Genomic DNA, 24,627 nt, shown 5'->3' on the forward strand with positions numbered 1-24,627 from the left:
TACTTTGTAACTGACTGAAAGGTAGGAAGATGAGGTAAAGGAGAAAAATGACTCAAGGAGGACTCCTAGGTTTCTCAGAGTACGTACAAAAATACCGGTTCACATTTCCATATATTATATATATAACTACAGGTCTCTTCCACTAAATTGTAAGCAACCAGATGACAAGTACAGTGTAATAGGGCACCTAGGTGGCTCCATTGGTTGTGCACCCACCTCTTGATTTCAGCTCAGGTCATGATCTCATGGTTAGGTTCATGGGTTCAAGCCCTGCCTTAGGCTCTGCACTCCCAGCACAGTGCCTGCTTGGGATAGTCTGCCTCCCTCTATTCTCTGTACCCACCCCCTGTTGTTCTCTCTCTCTCTCAAAAAAAAAAAAAAAAAGAACAGTGTAACTGTGTATTATTCATATCTTTGTATCCCCAATATCTCCTACAGTATCTGGTACATAGTTGGAGCTCAAGAAATGTTAAATAAAGGATTGAATGGATAACCCTCTTAAGACTTATGAAGTTGAGATTTCATCTGTAGAGACTCAAATTAAATAGAACACCTTCATAAAGGCCTAAAACTCCCTAACTAGAGGAAAACTACTTATGCTGAATATCTATTCTCCCAAAAGGGTATATCCTGGTCTATTAGTTTATTACATAGTTTTCTCTTCTACCATTAACTCATCTTACCCAAAACTTAAAATCCAGAAACCATAAAATAGAGGTAAGTGTTTGGCTATAACAACAAATTTCACTTTGCACCTATCAGATGGCCAAAAATTAATGCCTATTAATTGCTGTCCATGGCAGGGTGTGGAGGTAAGGAGAGGCCTCTGTTTCCTCACCTCTCAAATGGGGATCTGGGGCTTAGGTTAGATGTTTCTAGCCTCAAGCAGGCATTCTATAAAAGTTGACTCTGCCTTTCTCTTCACATATCTATATTACTCCTTCAACACCCAATTCAAACCACTCCTCCAACTAGGAAACCTGCCCAGAATACTCCAAATATGAGCAACCTCTTTTTCCTTCTCTCAGTTCCTGGAATACTTATCTGTAAAATTCATCAAAAATTAATCAAGGGTAGGCCTGTGATTGCTCTTTTTTAATTTCTTTCTTACTTGTTATTTAACTATTCACATACTCACACACTGTTCCTCCAGTAAAGTCAGATATACTGGGATTCAAATGTCAGCTATGCCATTATTTGCTATGACTTCATCTTCCCAATTTTCAATGTTCTCATCTGTGAAACAGAAGACATAGATATCTATCTGGTAAGACTGTTGTTAGGATTTGATATGATGTGTGTAAAAAGGGTCCAGCACATGCCACATGTTTGGTGATCAATAAGTAGATGCCTAGAAGCACCAGTGAGGGCAGTTGTCAGATCTTTTTCAATCTCAATCCTGTCCCAGATATAGCACTTCACAGAGTGCCTCACGCATGGCTGATGTTTGATATTTATACACCACCCTTTCCAAGATTTAAGGCAGCAAGGTGTTCAATAAATATTTGTTAAATGATTACAGGCCACACTTTCCAGTCAGATGTTCTTTCTTCCTTTCTGCTTTTCCATAATAAGCAAAGCACCACCACAATATTGTGATTTTTAAAAAGGTTTTAATCATCCTTCACTTGCACCACTGATTTCTTGTTATTTTTTAATCTAATTAAATAAGTTTTAAACTATTAAATACATGTTCATGGTGAAAATGAAAACATTATGATGTAATAAAAGGAAAAGTATGCTCTTCTCCCCATATTCAGTCTCACTATCCAGAAGTAATATTTTTTAAAAAAACAATTTCCTATATATCCTTTTAGAAATCTCTAATACTATTGATAATACTTGCTTTTTTTCACTTAGTATATAGGTAGTATTTATTGTTTTTATTAAGATTTTTTTTTACATTTATTTATTTTTGAGACACAGAGCGTGAACAGGGGAGGGACAGAGAGAAAGAGACACAGAATCTGAAGTAGGCTCCAGGCTCCAGGCTCCAAGCTAGTGGTCAGCACATCGCCTAACACAGGGCTTGAAACCACAAACCATGAGATCATGAACTGAGCTGAAGTCGGACACTCAACTGACAGAGCCACCCAGGCACCCCAGTATTTATTGGTTTTGATGTTTGACAACTATTTCACCTTCTTTATTACTTAAAGATTTGCCCTGATTTAGCCTCTTAATAATATAAACTCCACATGGGTCTTTTATTTTCTTTTGCTCTCCTCTATCCCCAGCACCTAAATAAAACCAGAAACATAAACATTTGGTCAATAAGTATTTGCTAATGAATGTATTTCCTTTTGAAGAATTGCCTTCATTCATTTAAGGTATACTGCTTGCCCTTAGCCAAGTGGCAAAGAAGACGGATTAGATGCTCCCTCCTTAGATTTTGAACTGTGAGCAGAATAAAAACAGTTGTAGTTTATTCATTCCAGTGCTATACCCATTTAAGCATGGAATGTTCCTGCTACCAATATCCTCAGGGATAGCTCCTACGTCACTGTTCCTAGCCTGGTTCTGCCTTCCTCCTAATACTGTAAGTAACTCATATCTTTTCAATGAATTTCCCTTCATTTAAGTTAGGTCAGCATTTCTCAGTCTCAGCACCACTTTTTTTTGGTTTAAAATTTTATTTTTTTAAGTAAACCCTACACCCCACATGGGGCTTGAACTCACAAACCTGAGATTGTAAATCTCAGGGAAATTGTAAATTACAGTATATTTAGCAGTACCCTTGGTCCCATCAGATGCCAGCAGAATCCCTTTATGTAACAATCAAAAATGTCTGTACACAATAACAAATGTCCCCTAAAGGGCTGAATTCGCTAGTTGATTTCTGTGGAACAACAACAAAAATTCCCAACTGATATCTTTGGCAACTTTTTCTTATGGCCTATATAGAAATATCTCATTTGTTCCAATAGCTCAGCTGTATATTATGTTATATGGGTATGTCATTATGTTATTAAATCAGCCTACTAATAATGGTTTTTAAGGTTTTTATCTGGTGTTATTTCATACTTTTAAATTTTTTTATTATTTTAGTTTTTTGTTTTTGTTCAACACCCTTTCTTCCTTTTCATTTATTTTCTACTATAATCCTGCCAGAAACTCTATACAGGAGTCATGATAATACACCAAAGATTTATATCAAGGAAACAAGTTCAGATGTTCACAAATTTACTCAAGGTCAGAGTATCTATTTACTTACTTACCTATTTAACTAGATCTGTTTGATAACAAATTCAATGTTTTAAGAATACTCCCCTTTTACAGAATAGATTCACATTTGAATTAAAAAATACTTAATCCTAATGTTATCAGCATTATTTATTTCAGAAAAATTGTAATTTTTCATCAAAATTAAAAATTCCTATTCTTCAAAAAATATTCTTGTGAAAAAGATGTGAATTGGAAGAATAAACTTTGCAAAAACACATCTCTCTGAGAGCACTTGTGTCTGGAATGTAGAAAGAGCTCTTTTTTAAAAAATTTTTTAAATTTTTAATGCTTTTTATTTATTTTTGAGAGAGAGAAAGTGTGTGTGATCAGGGGAAGGTCAGAGAGAGAGGGAGACACAGAATCTGAAGCAGGCTCCAGGCTCTGAGCTAGCTGTCAGCACAGAGCCCGACGCGGGGCTCGGGCCCACGAATTGTGAGATCATGACCTGAGCCGAAGCCGGATGCTTAACCGACTGAGCCACCCAGGCACCCCATAGAAAGAGCTCTAAAAACCAATAATAAGGAGAGGTATTTGGGTGGCTCAGTTGCTTAAGTGTCTGACTCTTGATTTCTGCTTAGGTCATGGTCTCACAATTTGTGGGATTGAGCCTTACATAGGGCTCTGCACTAATAGCATGGAGCCTGCTTGGGATTCTCTCTCCCCCTCTCTCTGCCCCTCCCCTGTATGCATATTTGCTCTCGTGCTCGCTCTCAAAAATAAACATTTTTTAAAATGCCACTAAGAAAACCAGTAATAAAACACATAAGTGAGTAAATTCTGTTTTTGTTTTTAAGGTTTTATTTAAATTCTAATGAGTTCATATACTGTGTACTATTGATTTCAGGAGTAGAATTTAGTGATTCATCTTACATATAACACCCAGTGCCATTATTGTTTTTTAAAGATTTTATTTTTAAGCAATCTCTACACTCATCATGGGGCTCAAACTCACAACCCCAAGATCAAGAATATGTATAATACCTAGTGCTGTTATTTTTTTTTAAGATTTTATTTTTAAGTAATCTCTACACTCAACATGGGACTCGAACTCACAATCTAGCATTGCATGTTCTACCAAGTGAGCCAACCAGGTGCCCCAGATCTGGTGTTACTTCAAATAGCAGCTTTATGGAAATATAATTCTAACACATATAATTCATCCAATTAAAGTATATAATTCGGTGGCTTTTAGTATATTCAGAGTTGCAATCCTCACTACAATCAATTTTAGAACACTTTCATCAAAAAGAACCCCCTGCACATCTTAGTTGTCACCACCCCCAACACCCCATCTACCACACTCCTAGGTAACCATTAATCTAGTTTTCTACCTCTTAATATTTCATGAAATGGAATCCTAGAACATGTGCTATTTGGAACTATTTCACTTAGTGTAATGTCTTTAAGGTTCATCCATGTTTAGCATTTATCAGTACTTCATTCCTTTTTATTGTTGAACAATATTCTATCACATGGACATACCATATTTCATCTATCCATTCCTCAACTGATTGGCACTGGCCTGCTCCACTTTTTCTCTATTATGAATGAAGCTGTTATGAACATTCATATACAAGATTTTATGTAGACATGTTTTCACTTCTCTTGGGTAGACACCTGGGGGTAGAATTGCTGGGCCATATGGCAACTTTAGGTTTTACCTTCTGAGGAATTGCCAGAGTGTTTTCCAAAGTGGCCGGATGAACCATCTTACCTTCTCAACAGCAGTGTACTAGACTTCCAACTTCTTCACATTCTCACCAACATTGGTCCTTTTTTTGAATTATATCTCCCTAATTGTTAATATTGGTGAATATCTCTGCATGTGTTTACTGATCATTTGTATATCTTTGGAGAAATGTCTATTCAGATCCTTTGTCCATTTTTTAATTGGGCTATTTGCCTTTCTAATACTAAATTGTAACAAATCTTATGTACTCTAGATACAAGTCCCTTTTTAGATACATGATTTCCAAAAATTTTCCTCAATCTCTGGGATGTCTTTTCATTTTTTTCTTTTCATTTTATTAACAGTATTCCTTATAGCACAAAAGTGTAAATTCCTTATTGTCAGTCTTTCAGGTAAAAATAGTGTGCCATGAGCAGCCAGTTCAGTTTGCATCTCAATCATGTGTGTTTCTCTGAGACAGATGCAGATGTGTGCATATTTCCCATTCTATCACACAGCATATTAAAGATGTGTGTATGTAAGGGTCACAATTTAATAAAATAAATATTTTTTACTGCTTAATCAAGAGCATTCATAAGTGAACTTTCGGGCTGTTTTTACTGCATGTGCATGGTGGTGAAAAATATATAACCATTAGTACAGCTTAGTGCCAATGCCTTTTATGGTGTTAAGGTACAAGCAGTTTCATCATCCATCACTGCTTGTGCCACCGATATAAATGCCAATGCAGTGAAAAGGCAAATAATGTTTTAATATTATTATGAAAATAATCTTGACCTCACATACTCCCAGAAAAGTTCTCAAGGAGCCCTAGCGATCTGCTAGACTACATTGTGAGAACTGTTGCTCTATGACATCCATGTTTGTTTGAAAAGGAAGAATATTCATTATATGTACATTTTCTCATAAAACTGATAATCCAGAAACACAAGAGGGATACAAGAGGGAATATGTGACAAGTTATCTGTGATTTTTGCCTACCTCTGACACACCATTGCATATCTCAGGGACACATAACCCAAAGAGAAGAATTTAAGCAAGGCTAATGAAAAGTAATGGGTCTTCCACCATATTTATGAAGAAAAGGAGCAAACAAGTTAGTGCATGATGATATTATGTAAAATATTTACCCGTTGTAAATATCTACTGCATTAGAGTGGAAAAAAGCTGTTAGGATTCTATTCTCTAAGTAGCAAATAAAGATAAATGGGTTTTAGACTGTCTGCTACAAGGCCAGTGAAGCCTCTGTCCAGAATTAAGAAAAAGTCAATTCAAAATAATCCTATAGAGTCTAAGCCAGTAAGATAAACTCTGGGGACCAAAGTCTCCCTACAAAAGTCCTTTAGAGACAGGGACATTATCTCCTTAAGAACTACTTAGCCTATCTAAGCATCTTCAAGAACTAATAGCTGTGTTAAAGCAAACTTTTGAAAAAAAGTTACAGACCATGGCCAAGTTACTGAGATCTAACTTGTCTTTGTTTCTAATCAATTAATTCATCCTGTGTACCTCAAGGTTAATCCTCACTCTCACCATTATTCAATAACTTTTAGTAATAATTAAGAGCTAACACCAATGGAGCTCCTACCATGGGCCCAGCACTGTACTGAACAATCTAAATGTATTTTCTCATTTAATCCTCCTAGCAATCCAATGATGTAAATGCTATAGCTCTTTCCCTTAGAGATGAGGAAACTTGACTTAAAGAGATTCAATAACCTGCCCACAGCTGCTGAGCTTCTGAGTGGCAATGCTATGACTCAAATGTAGGCTCTCCACCACTGCAGTATTTCCGCAGAGATACTTACTAGTGGTCTAAAAATCACTTAGGGAACCTGTCAAAAAAAAAAAAAAAACAGCTAATTGGGCACAATGACAAGCAGAATTTCCATGGTGAGTCTTTGACTCACAGTAAGTTAACTTCCCTCTATTCCTAAAGAATAGAGTTGATTTCCTATGTCTAAACTACTCCTCCCAGCATGATTCTAGGATAAGGGCAAAATTCCTTAAATTAGTCTACAAAGTTCTTCATTGTCTATTACCTGATTGACCTTTTTGGTCTCATTCTACCCCAAGTTCCCTTTTTGTTTCAGTCTCCCCTAGTCATCACAGGGCTTTCCTTCCCCAGGTGTTTGCACATGCTGTTCTTTGGCCTGGATTGCTCATCCCTCCTCCTCTTGTCTAGTTAACTCTTGCTCTTCTTCAGGTTTCAGTATAATTGGACACTTCCTAAGCGGCACTTTCCTGACCTGTCTAGGTCAAATCACTTGCTATAATGTATCACATTTGCAAATTTAAAAAAAATTATGTGATTCTTTCTCACTATAAACGCTACAAAGGTAGGTAATATGCTTGTTTTTGCTCATTATTGTATCCCCAGTGCCTATCTTATTCATGCCTGTCACATAAATAGTGCACGTTCAATAAATATTTTAAAGAATTAATAGATTCAAGTTCTTTTTATCTATTCCCTACTTAACCAAGAGTGTATTTTTCACTTTTACTCAACAGAGACCTACAGTTCCAATAACAGAGGTTAATTCCTTTCTCTGTAACTTTTCATCCTTATCCAGACCCAAGACCCTTCTCCACTTCCTCATCTACATACATTTACAGTTCACCTATTTACCTGCAATTCCTCCTACTGTTACAAGGTAGAGCCTAAATTTCCCTTGTTTCATAAAGTTCTCTTTAATATACCAGGCCCTAACCCATGCCCCTAAAACTCTAAATCATTTTGTATTTCCATGCTATTCATTTGGTACTTCATCATATGCTGCCACATATCATGATGTAACATGTCATATGTAATTACCTTGTTCTATTTTTTTAGTATAAGCATTGTTAGGGAATTTGTATGTTCTTAAATAGTAGTTTAATTTGCTACTGGAGTACTTAGACACATCATAAGTCCTCTGTAAACATCTGCGGAGTGAATTAATGAAGAACTCTCTATGGCCTGCAATGTGGATACAGCCTGCAGTTTATCACCAAATTTAGCAAATGACAATTCTCCTTGGAGGGCACCTGTTTATTTTATACTATTTCTCCATGGAATACCTCCAGAGCCCCTTTTGGCAGACAGTTCAAAACAAGTGTGAGAGAAGAACATTAAAGTAATATACTATTTTAAATTTCCGGACATATTTAGAGCAGTTCTGTATTCAGCTATTTCTAAATCCAGTACAAACTTATTAATATATTCCCTAACTCTCTTGCTTGAATATCATTTACCCTATGTAAGTAAGCCTACGCAAAATGCAGGAGTATATTTCAACCTTTCTCCCCCTTTGGTGAGACTCGAATGAATCTAAGAAATTAAGACTTTTTACTTCAAAATCAGAGACTAAATTATAATTCCAATTATTATGAGCCTTATTTTTAAATGTAAGAGCTGAGGAAAACAGAGTTTACAGACAAATAGAAATTTAGGCTATATATGTAATCCATTTCAAATACAAGGAATTAATTTATTTCATGAGTTTTATCAATCATGGTTTTTGCCCATACTGATTAAACAATATTTAAAAATTAAAATTCAATAATAAAGAATTATGAGTTGTCCTTATGAACATTTTATATGGTGCTAATTTTTAACAGCTTTATTGAGATATAACTTACATACCATAAAATTCACTCATATTGTGTACAATTCCATTTTTTTTTAGTATAAAGAGCTGTATCACCATCACTGGAATCTAATTTTGTTTTATATTATTTTTTAAGCTGAGATATAATTCACAATGTTGTGTAACTACTACCATGCAAATTCTGGAACATTTTCTTCACCCCAAAAAGAAACCTTGTACTCATTAGCAGTCTCCCCCTTTTTCTCTCTCTTCCAGCCCTAGGTAATCACTAATCTACTTTCTGTGTCTATGAATTTTTTTTAACACTTAATCTAAATGGAATCATACCATAAATATGTGGTTTTCTGACTGGCTCCTCTCACTTAGCATAACGTTTTCAAGGTTCTTCCATGTTGTTGCATGTATCAAAACTTCATTCCTTGTTATAATAATATTCTATTGCACAGATATACCACATGTAATGTATCCTTTCATTGGTTGATGAATATTTAGGTTGTTTCCATCTTTTTTGGCTGTTAGGAACAATGCTGCTATGAAAATTTCCATACGAGTTTTGTCTAGACATGTGTTTTTATTTCTTTTGGATAAATAACAAGGAGTGGAATTACTAGGTTACATGCTAATCACTTTTAGGATGAATGACATATGTATTTTTCTCTATTTTGAAGGATTTTTGACACAGCCAGGAAACAGACTTTTAATGAAAATGCTAATATAAAAACCCTTTTAAAAAATGTTAATCTGCACACAGCTTTGTTATGAACAAAATGGATCGTATTACTTTCCAACTTGGGGTTCAAATATAAATTCTAAAATGAAGTAAGAACTCTTTTTCGTGTAAATCATAAACTAGATGGAGTTCGCACTAGCCTACTTAATCAATATGCTAGGATTAAATTCTATTTTTTTAGTAGGATGTATATATCCATCTCCTATGGTGCATAACTGCTTATGAGATAAATACACAGTAAGAGAAAGCTTACCCAATAGAAGGAGCAATAAATAGGCATTTAAAATACCAAAAACCCTGAGTAAGTTAAATTCTTATTTCCCTCCACTAGCGGGGGCCTGTTTTACATTTCATAAGAAAAAGGTGAATCGTTAAGTATAAATAGTCATGTAAAATCCCAAAGCCTTTCATAAAAGCATCTTTCAGAAATTGAAGGCCAAATAAACTTCTGTTCACATTTTGGTGGGCTTTTTTTTTTTTTTCTGGCAGTGTACACTCTAGTTCAAATATACTCAGGAAACAAACTTTAAACAGAAAATTAAGAGCTGATTGTAAAATTCCACATTAAAAAAAGAACGTAAAAAAACACACTTTAATTTTAAAGAAAAATCAAACATCTTGCGGCAGAAATTGGGCATAATGAAGGCAAAACTACCAGACGTCCTACCAATCGCAGCACTGGAGAACGCCACAGGTCGTCCAAAAAACGCATTCGTTTTAGCCAACAGCTCTTTCCTACCGCCAAAGCTGTCCCCGGAGCGTCAGAGAATAACCCATTCGAGTGACTGATGATTTTTTCCTTTTGATTCCCCCCCCACACACACACACATCCACCTGCTTGGAGGTGTCAAAGCGACTGGAAATGGTTAACAGTGACCAGCAGCGGAGAGAGAAACAAACACCCCTGACAACCCACAGCTGAGTAAGCAAGAGCTGTTTATTCACGAACATGTTCCATTTGGAGACTGTCGGCGAGCCCTTGAAAGACCAGGCACATTTTTAGAAGGCTCCTAGAGAGGGAGAGAATAATCTTTTCTCCCCTGCCACTCCTCCAAGACACACACTGAGAAACTCGGGTGGGAACCATCTGGTCAAGGCAGACCTCCGCCCCCTTGGGAATAACCTCCCGCACCAGTACATCCGACCCCTTGCGGGGGTTGTGTAACTCGCCAAAACGAGCTCAGACACGGCAGAGCCTTCCCCGGCGCCTAGGGCTTCCGAAGGCGCTTCGGCCACCCCCACCTCCGCCACGGCCCACCCAGAAGCCGCGAACGGGGCTGGGGACCCTGACGAGAAATGGCCCTTCAGCCCCCTCCCCTCACCTGGCTCGGTCCCACCTGAGGGCAAGAGCTGAGAAAAGAACAGGTAGGGAGGGCTGACCTTGTTGCTACTGACAGTGGAGAGGCACATCCTGCTGCTTCCTGGAAAGCGGCCCGAAGGACATTTTTCCCCTGGAGGAAGGAAACGGGAGGGCGCCTGCCGGGCGGCTGCGGGCGCGGCGGCGGTGGTCCGGGCGGGCTGTGCAGCCTCCAGCGCGGACGGTCCGAGGACTACATCTCCCAGGCTGCTCTGGGCCGCCTTGCGTCGTGACCCCGGCGCGCACGGAGGCGGTAACTCTTACCTCACAGAGGTAGCTCCTCCGCCGGCAGCAACTCGGCGCCCGCGGTCCATGGACCGGAACCCCGGGCCGACGGGCAGGAACCCGGTCCGCGATTGCCGCCTCCCCACCCCAGGCTCCTCCTCCTCGCTCTCCACCGCCTCCTCCGGACGCCCGCAGGACGCGCACCGCCGCCTCCGGGCTCGCGGAGCCACCCCGGGAGGTTGGGCGGCGGGTTCGCGGCTGCCGCCGGACTGAGGCCTACTCCGCCGCCTCTCAGTGCTATTGTCCCTGGGCCCGGCCTTGACCAGGTCCACTGGGGAGGGCCGAGTGCGCCGGCTCCGCGGAAGATGCCGGACCAAGCCCTACAGCAGATGCTAGACAGGTACGGGCAGCTTTGGGGGAGAACGCGAGCCGCAGACCCTCGTCTGGCGCTGGTCCTGCCCGCGCCCGGCCTCGAGGCTCTTCGTAAGGGGAGCCAGGCGTGCCCGGAGGAGTTCCACGGCTTGGGGGCCATGTGAGGGGCAGAAAGTTTGGAGTCCGTGCTGGGGGAGAACAGAGCGGGCGGCTCGGGTGCTTCTACTTAAAGCGAAACTTAGGGAGTGGCGTCGAGTTTTGTTGGAACGCCCTTTTCAAGTGAGAGGGGTTTGGGTTAACCCACGGAATTAGTTTCTTTTTGTTTCTTACACGCCTCCCCCCCCCCCCCAAACTATGTTGCAACGTGTTTGTTATTGATGTCACTGGCAAAAACAACCAGACTATCTTTCGGGGGAATGATCCCCTACAATTTTAAGACTCTTTCTAAAAACTAAGGTAAGTAGGCATTCTTTTGGGAAGGAAGCCTGATAGTCTGATTTTAATCCTCCTCTCCCGCATCCCATCCCCATCCCCCAAACTGTAAGGGCAAGAGTATCCGCAAGGGAGGTTTAACGGTCAGAGTAGAGGTTATGGGAAACAGCCACATGAGTACAACACTGAACAGTTAGTATATTTCATGATTCGTTGAGTTCACTAAGAAAGTTCCATCTTATACTGGGGTCAGTTGCCCATCCCTGGGGGGCTCCAGACGGTAAAACTCTTTTGTGAAATCGATTGCACCGCCCTCTGCTGTTCAGATTCCAGTTCATGGGTTCTTCCGTGAGTTTTTGGGAGATTCAACCCACCTTTCTCCCTAGCCAGGTCTTAAACTCCTGGAATATTACAGATTAATGCATAATGTTTGCGGTTGCTTACAATTGTCACACCACTTGCCACCCCGTTAAGCAGGTGGTACAGTTCTTTGTACAGAGTAAAGGTCCAACTGTAAGACGTTCAACGAAAGGCCTCCCTTAACTGAGATTATACCAAGTTGAAAACGCAGTTTGATTCAGCCACACCCAGAACTCATCACCCAAGAATACATCTCCTCCAGAATGACAGAACAGTTTCTTTGAAGCTTAGAATTTTGAGGCGTCAAAATTGATAAAAAATCATGTTAAGGGCTTACTCAGTTGGGGTGACCCAGTGATTAACTCAACCCTCATTTAAGTTCGGCATTCAGGTCAGGTTGTATTGACTAACCCCTTTTTAATGTAAGGAGTTTTATAAGCTCCTATAAGTCAGAAACTTTCTCATTTATCTTAAATTTTGGAACAGAGCCTAGTACTCAGAAGGTCAACAGTAAATATTTATGAGCAAATGCATGAACTTTTGTGTTATTTTCCCCAGTTGTCTCAAGGTCTGATAAGTTAGCAGTGTTTTCCTTGATTATAACTCAGCGTACTGGCAAATTGCATAGCACTACTAAAATATGCCCAGGGAAGACCACCTGTGTCCACTGCCAGATCCAATCAAATGAGACCCTATTCTGGCGCAGGATATGTTGTACTTAATTTTTTTTTCCTTTGATTGTCTGCTGCTTTCACTCTTACATGGGTGACTCTTAGAAAGATTTTTTTGTGTGAAAAAGTGACCTGGCTTTCATACATTCTTTAGAGATTTCCATAGAAGTAAAAAGCCAAGGAGTGCTCATAAGGTGTTAGAACTTCCTAACAGAAACTTGGAAATTCTGATTCCGTTTATTGAAGCTGATGACTATAATCTTCGGTTATCTTCATCTTTTGTACCTTTTTGACATACGTCAAGGTAGATCCTTTTTTTTTTAATAGTTTATTGTCAAATTGGTTTCCATACAGCACCCAGTGCTCTTCCCCACAAGTGCCCTTCTCCATCACCACCACCCTTCAACCCTCAGTTGTTTTCAGTATTCAATAGTCTCTCAAGTTTTGCATCCCTCTCCCTCTTCCCCTCCCCCTGGTCCTTCATTAGGTTTCTCCTGTTCTCCTGTTAGACCTATGAATGCAAACATATGGTATCTGTCCTTCTCTGCCTAACTTATTTTGCTTAGCATGACACCCTGGAGGTCCATCCACTTTCCTACAAAGATGACAAAGACTTATTATTTCAGACCGTAGTTTGCAACCAAGCTTCACATTAGAATCACCTGAAAAGGGGCACCTGGGTGGCTCAGTCGGTTCAACGTCCAGCTTCCAGCTCGGCTCAGGTCATAATCTCACGGTTCATGGGTTGGAGCCCTGCGTCGGGTTCTGTGCTGACAGCTAGCTCAGAGCCTGGAATCTGCTTCAGATTCCGTACCTCCCCCTGTCTCTGACCCTCCCCTGCTTGCTCTGTCTCTGTCTTTCAAAAATAAAGTTAAAAAAAAATAGAATCACTTGGAGAGCATTTTAAACTATGGATGGATGCCTAGCTCTGCTCAAGACCAACCAGACCACAAATTCTGGAGGATGAGGCCAGAGTATCTGTAGTTTCAAAAGCTTTCCAGATGTTTCTGATGTGGTTGAAAACCACTACCCTAAACCCTAAGGGATTATTTCATGATAAGGGCAGGGATTCGTGAGAAAAGTTTGGGCTTTAGAGATGGCAATCTTGAAATTTTCATTTTGCCACTTACTAGCTATGTGCATTTTTGCACTTAAATTCTGAGGCTATCCATCCTCATTAGTAAAATGAGAATGTCCTACCTTACGGGATTTTATCAAATGAGAACACGTGTAAGCACTTCATAAAACAATAACATACTATTTATGTGTTAGGCACACAGAAGGTACTTAAGATTCTCTTATAACCAACCATTGTGGCAGTTTCCCCCCATCTCCTTCATATTTGTCATCTTAATCTGAGCAGGCCCTGCATACAAGTTGAACACAAAGATACTTGATGGATTCATTTGAGGAATACTGACAAACCCAACAGGTTAAAATATGTCAACCTATTAGGGCTCATAATTGTTTTTGGGGTGGCAGTTTTTGAGGGACAGAATTTAGTTCAGAAACCTGCCTATATGTTTGTTTTTCTGATGCAGATTTTATCCTTGAGAAGACTTAAGGAAATGTGTATAATACATAATTTGTTCTTTTGTCCAGAGATTGAGTTAGGTATTTGATAGTGAATTATCAAGTATTTGTGTTTATTGAATTTATATAGTAAATATTGAGTATACCCAATACCATTCTAGGTCCTTGGCAGTGAACATAACGGAAAAAGCTCATACAGAGCTTAAATTCTAGTGAGGATTGTGTTCTAATAAATTGTCAAATGAAGATTGTTTCATTGTAGCATGGGTGATATATTCAGTTTATACTACTTAGTCTTTCAGGGTTTTTAAACTAATGGCAGCTTATTAATAGCTGAAGTTGAATCGCTTTGTCCTTTGTGAATAAATTTAGTTTAGCAATTATTTATCTTGATAAATTTTATTGCAGTATTTATAGGTGGAAAAAGTATCTAAATAGATATTTTGATTTCCTTTCATTTTAATAACAATAAGCAACTGTCCTGTGTAAATTTATTATTTGAACCTTAAAAAAATTGTTTTTAGTGTTTTATTTTATTTTTGAGAGAGACCGCATGAGCAGGGGAGGGTAGAGAGAGAGGGAGACACAGAATCAGAAGACAGGCTCCAGGCTCTGAGCTGGCAGCACAGAGCCCGATTGAGGCTGAAACCCATGAACCATGAGATCATGACCTGAGCCGCCCAAGCACCCCAATTAGAACCTTTTAAATAGCTGTCGGTAGGGGTGCCTAGGTGGCTCAATCGGATAAAAGTCATACTTCTGCTCACATCATGATCTCACAGTTTGCCCCACATCCAGCTTTGCTGTCTGCACAGAGCCCACTTGGTATCCTCTCCCCACCTCTCTCTTTGTCCCTCTTCTGCTTGTCCTCTCTCTGTTTCAAAAATAAATTTTAAAAAACATTAAAAAAAATAAATTGTTGTGGGTAAACAATTTTTGAGAGTATTGGGAAAGGGGGTGGTTTTCTAGTATCATGAGATTTAGGATCACAAATCATTGCCTTGAAATTATAAGCATTTATAAACTTGTACCATTTTTATCATTATTCTTGTCACCGTCTGTTTTCTTGATTTCTCTTACGTTTCTCAAAATTAGGATTAAATGTATAGAGAGTACAAAGAATATTGTAACAAACTGCAGGAATGGACCTTGTATTTGAAGCCTCGGCCTGCTGAGTGATCCTTCTGGAAACTTGACTTACGTATACCCTATCTCACAGTAATACTCAGGAATTTGTTGAGATGGTTTTACATCACTTACTTGCACCTGGTGAGTAGGCAAGGCATTTAACTAGTGTCCCAAAACAGTCAGATAGGAGGGAAAGCGAGGAAAATCATCTGTTCCCTCTCCCTCTCCTATGGTTGCAATGTGAATTAGAATCCTCGCTCTGAAAGTGTTATCAACCACAGGTGTACTCCCCTTTCTTTAGAAGATGTAGACTATTGTGATAGGAACGTGGCATATTATTTTCGGACTTGTATACTCTTAGTTTGCATTTAAGCAATTTCTCATTTTCTGTGTTAGTTGGCATCTCTTCCTCAATCACATTTCTATCCCATTTTGACAATTACAGAATACCCAGAATTAAAAACCATAGCAGTTAGTTATATTTGCTTCCATCTGTATGTTAAAAGTGGAAATATTACAGAAAAAGTCCTCTTTGACCACTCTCATCAGTCCCATATCTTCTCCCCATCCCCATTTCACTCATAAATGGGCTTATATTCTTCCAGGCTCCTTTATTTAATGCTTTTATATATATCATATATAATTTGTGATTTTGTTTACAAAATTTGAACATATCAGTCTACAATTTGCTTTTTTAAATACCGTTTTGAGTTCTATGATACCTAGCAATTAAAGAGAATAATATATAATATTCATTGGATTGACATATTCTTTTTTTTCTTAATCCATTCCCCTGTTTATGATATTTAGGTCCTTATTTTCTCTTTATTAGCTCTCATAATTTGACTTAATTAGTAAATATAATGCCTTTTTTACTTGGTCTCCAGGTCCTTGATACATATGTAATGAAGATGAAACCGATGACCACCACCCCCTAACTTCTTGAAATTATATTCTATTATGCCATACTATTTCTCTTTTTCTTTCCCCCCCTCATATATTACCTTACTTTTTCTCCCTTCAATCACAGAAGTATGGTTTAAGCCTAAGCACTTAACCATTCTTCTCTGAAGCGCACCCGCTTATTATCTCACTTTGACCTCTATTTGAATGACACCCAGATGTGTGTCTTTATTCCTGACCACTTTCTCACATTTTATTGTCTCTTTCCTAGCTGGTCAAAATAGACATTTCCATTTGTATATACGTGGTATTACTAGCGCCTTAATGTATTTAAAACTAAACTGATTTTTCCCTGGCTTTTACTTTTCTTCCCAATTTTTGGTCTTTGATTAGACCCCAGCCTTCTAGTCCACCACTTTTCTCTTTTCCATTTTTTTTTCCTTTTTGCTTTTTTCTCTCCAGATTCTCTCATCAAATATTGTAGATTCTTCTTTATCTGGCTCTACTTTTTCTCTTCTGGTTTGACTTAGAGTGGACCAGCATTGGCCAAAGCATAATTATAAATTTTTTTTAATGTTTTTTATTTGTTTTTGAGAGACAGAGAGAGACAGCATGAGCAGGGGAGGGTCAGAGAGAGAGGGAGACACAGAATCTGAAGCAGGCTCCAGGTTCTGAGCTAGCGCTCAGCACAGAGCTCAGTGTGGGGCTCGAACCCACAAACCGTGAGATCATGACCTAAGCCGAAGCCAGACGCTTAACATAAGACTGAGCCACCCAGGCACCCCAAAAGCATAATTATAATCACATCATTTCCATGCTTTAAAACCTGCCAGTCTATATCATCTATAGCATAAAATGTAAACTTTCAAAACCCTAGTGAAGGGGGTTAGATCTATTAATGTAATTCACCCTCAACCTACCCTAATCATACTCTTCTGTGTTCCACTACATTTTCCTCTGAATATGTCATTTCCTTATTTTTGTTTTAGATGACTTCCTCCCTTTTAACACCTGGCTACCTTTTACCCTTCTTTAGAACTCAGCTCAGATATCACCTTGAAGCATAGCACAGCTCCTTCAGATAGAGTGGGTTACTCTTTCCTGTGTTTCCATAGAACCTTTGTGCATTTATTATAGAAAATCACATCATATTGTCGTTTTGTTAACGTACCTGTCCCATGTCTTAGAGCTTTCCACACATACCTGATACTGCCACCACCCTGCATGTTTAACTGGAAGTTCACTGAGAATGGAAGTGAACTTATTAAGCTTAAGTTCAAATGATTTAGCCTGGCCTTCAAGACCCTTCATAATCATATATATTGTGCTCCCTATTATGTTTAAGACACTGAATGTATGGCTGACACCAACTACCTTTTTAAAGCTTTGCCTCTCTTTCAAAATAGGTATGTACAGGGACACCTGAGTGGCTCAGTCAGTTAAGTGTCCTACTTGATCTCAGCTCAGGTCTCTATCTCAGGATCATGAGTTAAAGCCCTGCATTGGGGCATCACTAGGCATGAAGCCTATTTAAAAAGAAAAAAAATAATGAGTACATACATACATGTTTGTTGCCCAGGTCGAACTGATTTGCTCACTATCCTCTGACACAAGATGTTCTTTTTAACATCTTTCAAAGTACTGCCCATTATTCAATACCCATTTTAAGTTCTGCCTCATTTATAAAGTTTTTCTGACCATTTTAGCCAGAAATATTTTCCCCCTTTTCTGCTGACTCTGTAGCAATCCTTTACATGCCATACATACATACATCTGTGACTCTCAGCTCTTCATAAGTTGATGAGAGATGATAATATATATATGGCACAGTGAAATAGACTGGAAGGAGTTTAGATCTCTGGTGAAAGCTCCTTTTGGCTGGTTAAAAGTACCTTAGAAAAAATGAAACAATTTCTAGTACTGGCTATAATTTTCTATGAAATAAGAAATGGAAAATTTTCTCAATTCACTATACATATGGCAGCATAGTGCAGTGAAAAGTGAGGCCTGGGTTGCATTCGTGCCTCTCTGAGGCTCTGAGTAGATTAGTAACCATTCTAGCCTTTTGTTTCCTTGTTTGTTTAAGATGGAAATAAATGCTCTTGCAGAGTTTATGAAGATCTGAGACAAAGGGGATGGCATGAACATATGCTTGATTACTTTCATTGTAGTATATTTCTCTTTAGTTTTACCCTTTGGTAATTTGTTGTGATTGTGGCTTTATCTTTTTGATGAATCCAGATACTTTTAAGTTCCATTCCATTTGGGTGAACAGACATATAAAGGGATTTTTAGTCTTCTTGATGGTATAGTTCTTGTTCCAGAATACATGAGGTGTGACACTTTTAATCCTGAGAAAAAGTAGTGTGCATTTTTCCATTGTTAAGTGGGGCCTTCCTTGCATTAACCAGAGTATGGATCTCGAAAGCATTTTCTGAATTTAGGACTGCTCGTTCTCTTTACTTAAAACAGTCGTGCAAATACATTGTTGAGGCACCATATATAATACAACAGCAGCAATTTAAAGCTTGTTTCACTGTTCTCCTACCTCCTGGAATTCTTCTGTTCTGCTACACTCTAGTTTTAATCAAAGTGATCTCTAAGGCAGGAGCTTATGATTTCCCAGATCTTTCTAATAATCCAAGATAAACACCTGCAATTTGAGTCTGTAGAGATAGACTTTAGTGACAGTTTTATTAGATAACCATACCTATCTTATTTAGTAAATTTATGTACTTTTGAGAAACTTTATTGACAAAGTTTTCTCCCTTTTTTCCATATGCTTTTAAAAAACAATCATATAAACAGTAGATGCATCACAAATGAGTCCTATGAAGTGAGCTTATTTTTGTTATCCATCCTTTCCTAACTGGTTTCTAATATCTAGCTTTTTCTTAAAACCTACTCCAACTGTGTTGGTCTTCTCATTGTCCATGACCTGCTCATTTCTGTCTCCAAGCTTATTTATGCAATTTTTCTTACTTTGAGTAAGCTTATTCTTTTCATTCCCCAATCCAGCTTGAATTCTCATCTGTAATTACCTCCTTTTCATGAAATCATCTCACCTGTTTCATCCTGTGCTTCTTTCATCCTCACATTTCTATATAATTTATTACTCACATTTTAACATCTTTTCTTGGCACTTAATGTAGTCCTTGTGGCATCAAACAATAAATGTACGTAGTAGGTACTCCAGTTGATTTAAGAAGAGATCTTGAATAATCTTAAACAAACTAGCCATGTAGTCCTTGAACAGTTTATAAAATTTACTGTTAGGATATGTACCTGGAAAAAAGTTAACAGTATTAAAATCATGTAGTATAAAATAATATTTCGTAAAGGGTAGCATGTTATATATACAGATTTAGTGATATTATCAATACATTGAGGCTATACATTTATTTTAAAGAATAACGGGCGCCTGGGTGGCTCAGTCGGTTAAGCATCTGACTTCAGCTCAGGTCATGATCTTGCAATTCATGAGTTCAACCCCCACGTCAGGCTCTGTGCTGACAGCTCAGAGCCTGGAACTGCTTCAGATTCTGTGTCTCCTTCTCGCTCTCTGTCTCTCTTAAAAACAAGTAAACATTTTTTTAAAAAAATTAAAAAGCTAATGGAAGGAAAAGAAGGGTGGAAGAAAATTAATTGAGAGGGTTTGAATTAATATCTTATTAAAAACTTTTTTTTAAATGTTTTACTTATTTTTGTACAGAGAGAGACAGAGCATGAGAGAGGAAGGAGATACAGAACCGGAAGCAGGCTCCAGGCTCTGAGCTGTCAGCACAGAGCCTGACGTGGGGCTCGAGCCCACGAATGTGAGATCTGACCTGAGCTGAAGTCGGAGGCCCAACCAACTGAGCCGCCTAGGCGCCCCAAGAGGGTTCAAATTAATATCTTAAGCAGTGGTGGTGGCCCCGGTTGGAAACTTGAGGAGTGATTAGGAATCCAGGACTTCTTCACTGAATAGCAGGGTGCCAAGTAGAATTGCTTTGTGTGCTAATTTAGGTAACAAAGTGCATCCATAAAATCTAGCTATAGATGTAAAGTCGACACCGTCTTTCTCATCTTTTTTAAGTTTATTTATTTATTTTGAGAGAGGCGGGGATGAGAGGGGGAGAGAGAGAGAGAACATCCCAAGCAGACTCCGTGCTGTCACTGCAAACCCAGTGCAGGGCTCAATCCTAGGAACCGTGAGATCATGACCTGAGCCAAAACCAAGAGTCAGACACTTAACCAACTGAGCCACTCAGGCACCCCAGACACCATTCTCATTTTTTTCAGTACCATTATTACTGGTGTTCATTAGTGATTATATAGATGACAGGCAATTCTTACGTAGTTTTATGATCACTTATTTAATCTTTTCCAATACGAGATCTTAAGCCTTTTTAATGCTGACCATTCCTTTGGCAGACTGGTTAAACCTATGGGTTCCTGCTCAGAATGTTTTGAAAGAAGAAAACAAAATATATAGGATCAGAAATGTTTGGGTGGCTCAGTCAGTTAAGTGTCCAACTTTTAATTTCGGCTCAGGTCATAATCTCACCATTGGTGAGTCCAAGCCCTGTACAGGCTCTGCACTGGCAGTGTGGACCCTGCTTGCATTTCTCTCCCTCCCCCTCTCCCTCCCCCTCCCCCTCCCTCTCTCTCTCTGCTCCTCCCTCACTTGTCCTCTCTCTTTCAAAATAAACAAACTCACAGTGAGGGGAGAAGAAATGAAACCAATCAACATATTAAAAATCTGATACAGTAATATGAGCTTTACATAATACCTTAAAATACAAGCTGTATTGGTTGGTCTGATAACTACATTCAAATTAACAATGAGCTAAATGTTATTTTGGGATCTCCACAGCTAGCTGTAAAGTAATAGGAAAATTTCTGGTCACTATACTAATTTCTCATTGCTGTTCTGTTAATATTACTATGGTTTACTTACCTTCATCATTGGAGGAAAATTAAATTTTATTTAGAGGTTAGTAAAAATGAAAATGTAATTTCCTTCCCCATCCAGATTTTCTGGGGTAAGTTTTCACGGACCCCAGATTAAGAACCCCTGCCTTCCAAGACAAGAGAGTCTGTCGTTACACCTATAATAAGTGGTGAGTAGGAGTTTGAACTTGAGCAGTCTGGCTCTATAGCCCAAGTTCTTGGTTAGAACATCCTGAAATTGCATAGTCTTTTCCCCACATTTAGCTATCTCTTTTCCTTAGGAGAAACAGAAAAGTCTTATGCGTTTTACTTACTGTTTAAATTAAAAACCAAATAATTTAAAATTTTTTACATTGAGTGTAAAATGAAATTTCTGTATTATGGTGAATACAGTATTTGAGACTTACATAGGGAGTAAAGAAGGAAAAAGAAGAATGGCTATATACCTTAGATACTGTGATCACCTGTAGGGCTTGCTACAGTGTCAGCAGTTCCTGTAAAAAAAAATGGCATACTATATGATTCAACAGTGCCACTTCTGGGTGTGTATCTCAAAGAATTGAAAGCAGGGTCTCAAATATTTATACATCCATGTTCATAACAGTGTTATTCACAGTAGCTAAATATGGAAGCAACCCAAGTAATCAAACAATGAACAGATAAGCAAAACATGGTATATACATACAATAGAATATCTTCAGCCTTAAAAAGGAAGGATATTCTCCAGTGTGTTACAGCACGGATGAATTTTGAGGACATTATGCTAAGTGAAGTAAGCCAGTCAAAGACAAATACTGGTGATTCCACTTACATGAGGTACTTAGAATAGTCAAAAAGGTTGTCAGAGGCTGGGGGAAGGAGGGAGGGGGAATTGTTTAATAGGTATAGAGTTTCAGTTTTACAAGATGAAGAGAGCTACAAGATGAGTGGTGGTGATGGTTGTACAACATTGTGAATATACTTAATACCATTAAATTGTACACTTAAAAATGGCTATTATGGTGGGGTGCCTGGGTAGCTCAGGCGGTTGAACATTCAACTTACGATTTTTGCTCAGGTCATGATCCCCAGGTCGTTGAGCCCCATGTGTCAGGCTCCCTGCTGAGTGTGGAGCCTACTTAAGATTTCTTCTCTGTCTCTCTCTACGGTCTCTCTCTCTCCCACCTCAAAAACAAACAAAAATAGTGAATGCCTGGGTAGCTCAGTCAGTTAAGCCTCCAACTTCAGCTCTCAGGTCATGATCTTGTGGCCCATGAGCTCGACCCCCACCACGGGCTCTGTGCTAACAGCTCAGAGCCTGGAGCCTTCTTCCAATTCTATGTCTCCTTTTCTCTGCCCCTCCCCCACTCAACATTCTGTCTTTCTCGAAAATAAACATTAAAAAAATTAATAGTGGGCGCCTGGGTGGCTCAGTCGGTCAAGCCTCCGACTTCGGCTCAGGTCAGATCTCACATTCGTGGGTTCGAGCCCCGCCTCAGGCTCTGTGCTGACAGCTAGCTCAGAGTCTGGAGCCTGCTTCCGGTTCTGTGTCTCCTTCTCTCTCTGCCCCTCCCCCTCTCGTGCTCTGTCTCTCTCTGTATCAAAAATAAATAAAACATTAAAAAAATTAATAGTTAAGGTGATACATTTTATATGTATTTTACCACAATAAAAATTTTTTAAATTAAAAAAAATTTTTTATGTTTTTAAAATGTTTTTTATTTCTTTTTGAGAGACAGAGAGAACGAGAGCAGGGGAGGGTCAGAGAGAGAGGGAGGTACAGAATCTGAAGCAGCCTCCAGGCTCTGAGCTAGCTGTCAGCACAGAGCCCAACGTGAGGCTCGAACCCACAAACTGTGAGATCATGAACTAAGCCAAAGTTGGATGCTCAACCAACTAAGCCACCCAGGCGCCCCTAAATTAAAAAAAAATTTTAAGTTTATTTTGAAAGAGACAGCCTCAGGACCCTCCCCCAGTTCTGATTCTGTTGATCTTGGGTGGGGCCTGAGAATTTGCATTTCTAGTAAATTCTCAAATGATGTTTGTGTATCACATTGAACGCCACTTTCAAGAGATTGGAGGATTGAAAATGGGCAGAGAATGATTTAAAGAGAAACTTAGAGTTTGGTCTGAAATTACAACCTGTTCTAAAGTATGGACTTTGAAAGGTTTTTGGCTTTGTCCTTTGAAATGGGAAATAGCCAGTTATTCTCACTTTTTAGGATATTCAAAATGGATCCCATAAATCATAACAAAATTGTAATAACTTGAATTAAAGTAGAATTGCTTTATTGACCCTAAATATAAATATTATGGCATTATCAGTAAAATTTTTTAATTTCAAAATGTTGGATTTTATCTTTTTATCTGTGTTTATCTAAGAAATGACCTGATCCAGTAGCAAAATTGAGAGCATATTTTGCCCAGAGTAAGAAATAGAAAAGCTTGCAAGATTCAAAGTACTTGTAGTAGAAATTAGATATATTTAAAGACTTGTCTGTTAAGTTCTGGACAGTGGGAAACAAAGCTGTTGACAAAACATACTGTGTATACTTATAAAAGCTGTTTGGAGTTTATATCATTGATTGTTCTGAGGCCATCTCTTATACCTAATTTTTAACACTATCAGGATTGAGTTGCACGTGTTGGGAAATCTGCCCCAAACTGGTTAAACTTAAGACACACATACATACACACACAACTATAGGTCTGTGTAAGTGAACAGTGCAAGAGTATATTTAGCTTTAAGCACAGCTTGATCCATGTCTCATCAGTTTCCATCTTTCAGCTTCCTCTGGTTTCTTTAGGCTGTACATGGTGGTTCTCCTGGCAGTAATACCATTACACCTGCATTTAGCTTCACACCTTCCTGCCTTAAAGTTCTGTAGAAAAGAGAAAGCCGGTGTACCAGTTTTCTCAGCAAAAATTCTGAGATTCACTCTGATAAAACCAGCTTCATGGGCCCAGTCTTCCATCACTATAATTTGGAGGTAAGGTACACCCTGAAACCAGTCCAAGGATTACTTTTCCTGGAGCTGGGGATAGGTGAGGACTAACTGCCTAAACCACATACAGGACTGATGTTAGAGGGAAGGGTGGTATTCCCTAGAAAGCATGGGATACTCTGTTCTTTAAAAAGAGGAGAAATTGTGCTGTACATTAAACCACAAGTTTCTACTCTCTTTCATTCTAAGATCTTGAGAAACTGTAAACCTATCATTTTCAATCCCTTATTTTCCTAAATGAAGGTAGTGAATTAGAGAATAAATAGCTGAAATAGATTTCACCAAAAAGAGAGCAGGGTATGGGGAATAAAAGAGGGAAAGCATAATTATAAGACCTTCTCGGCCGTTGTTCCTGGTCAGTCTATCTGAAGTTTTTAAAAAATGAGGAAAGAAAGGATCCCTATACATTCATATTTTGTTCCCTCCCCTCCTTTTTTTCCAGCCCTGAAGACTAGGAATTCTATCTTATATAATATAGGCTGAGGCTGTTTGCCT

General features: G+C 38.8%; 2 protein-coding genes across 2 annotated transcripts in view; one reads left to right on the top strand and one right to left on the bottom strand.

The window, feature by feature from the left end:
• Nucleotides 1–11,118, bottom strand: part of CPEB3 (cytoplasmic polyadenylation element binding protein 3) — a 184,443-nt gene extending 173,325 nt beyond the window's left edge. The window contains exons 1-2 of the mRNA XM_029932231.1: nucleotides 10,616–11,118; nucleotides 1,139–1,236 (exon numbers count right to left, since the gene is read on the bottom strand). The gene's annotated coding sequence lies outside the window, so the exon portion shown is untranslated. The remainder of the gene's footprint in view (nucleotides 1–1,138; nucleotides 1,237–10,615) is intronic.
• Nucleotides 10,857–24,627, top strand: part of MARCHF5 (membrane associated ring-CH-type finger 5) — a 59,767-nt gene continuing 45,996 nt past the window's right edge. Inside the window, exon 1 of the mRNA XM_029932232.1 lies at nucleotides 10,857–11,217. Coding sequence (XP_029788092.1) covers nucleotides 11,183–11,217 — 35 coding nt within the window. The 5' untranslated portion in view covers nucleotides 10,857–11,182. The remainder of the gene's footprint in view (nucleotides 11,218–24,627) is intronic.

The sequence above is a fragment of the Suricata suricatta genome, chromosome 2 (assembly GCF_006229205.1).
Source record: "Suricata suricatta isolate VVHF042 chromosome 2, meerkat_22Aug2017_6uvM2_HiC, whole genome shotgun sequence".
Lineage (NCBI taxonomy): Eukaryota > Metazoa > Chordata > Mammalia > Carnivora > Herpestidae > Suricata > Suricata suricatta.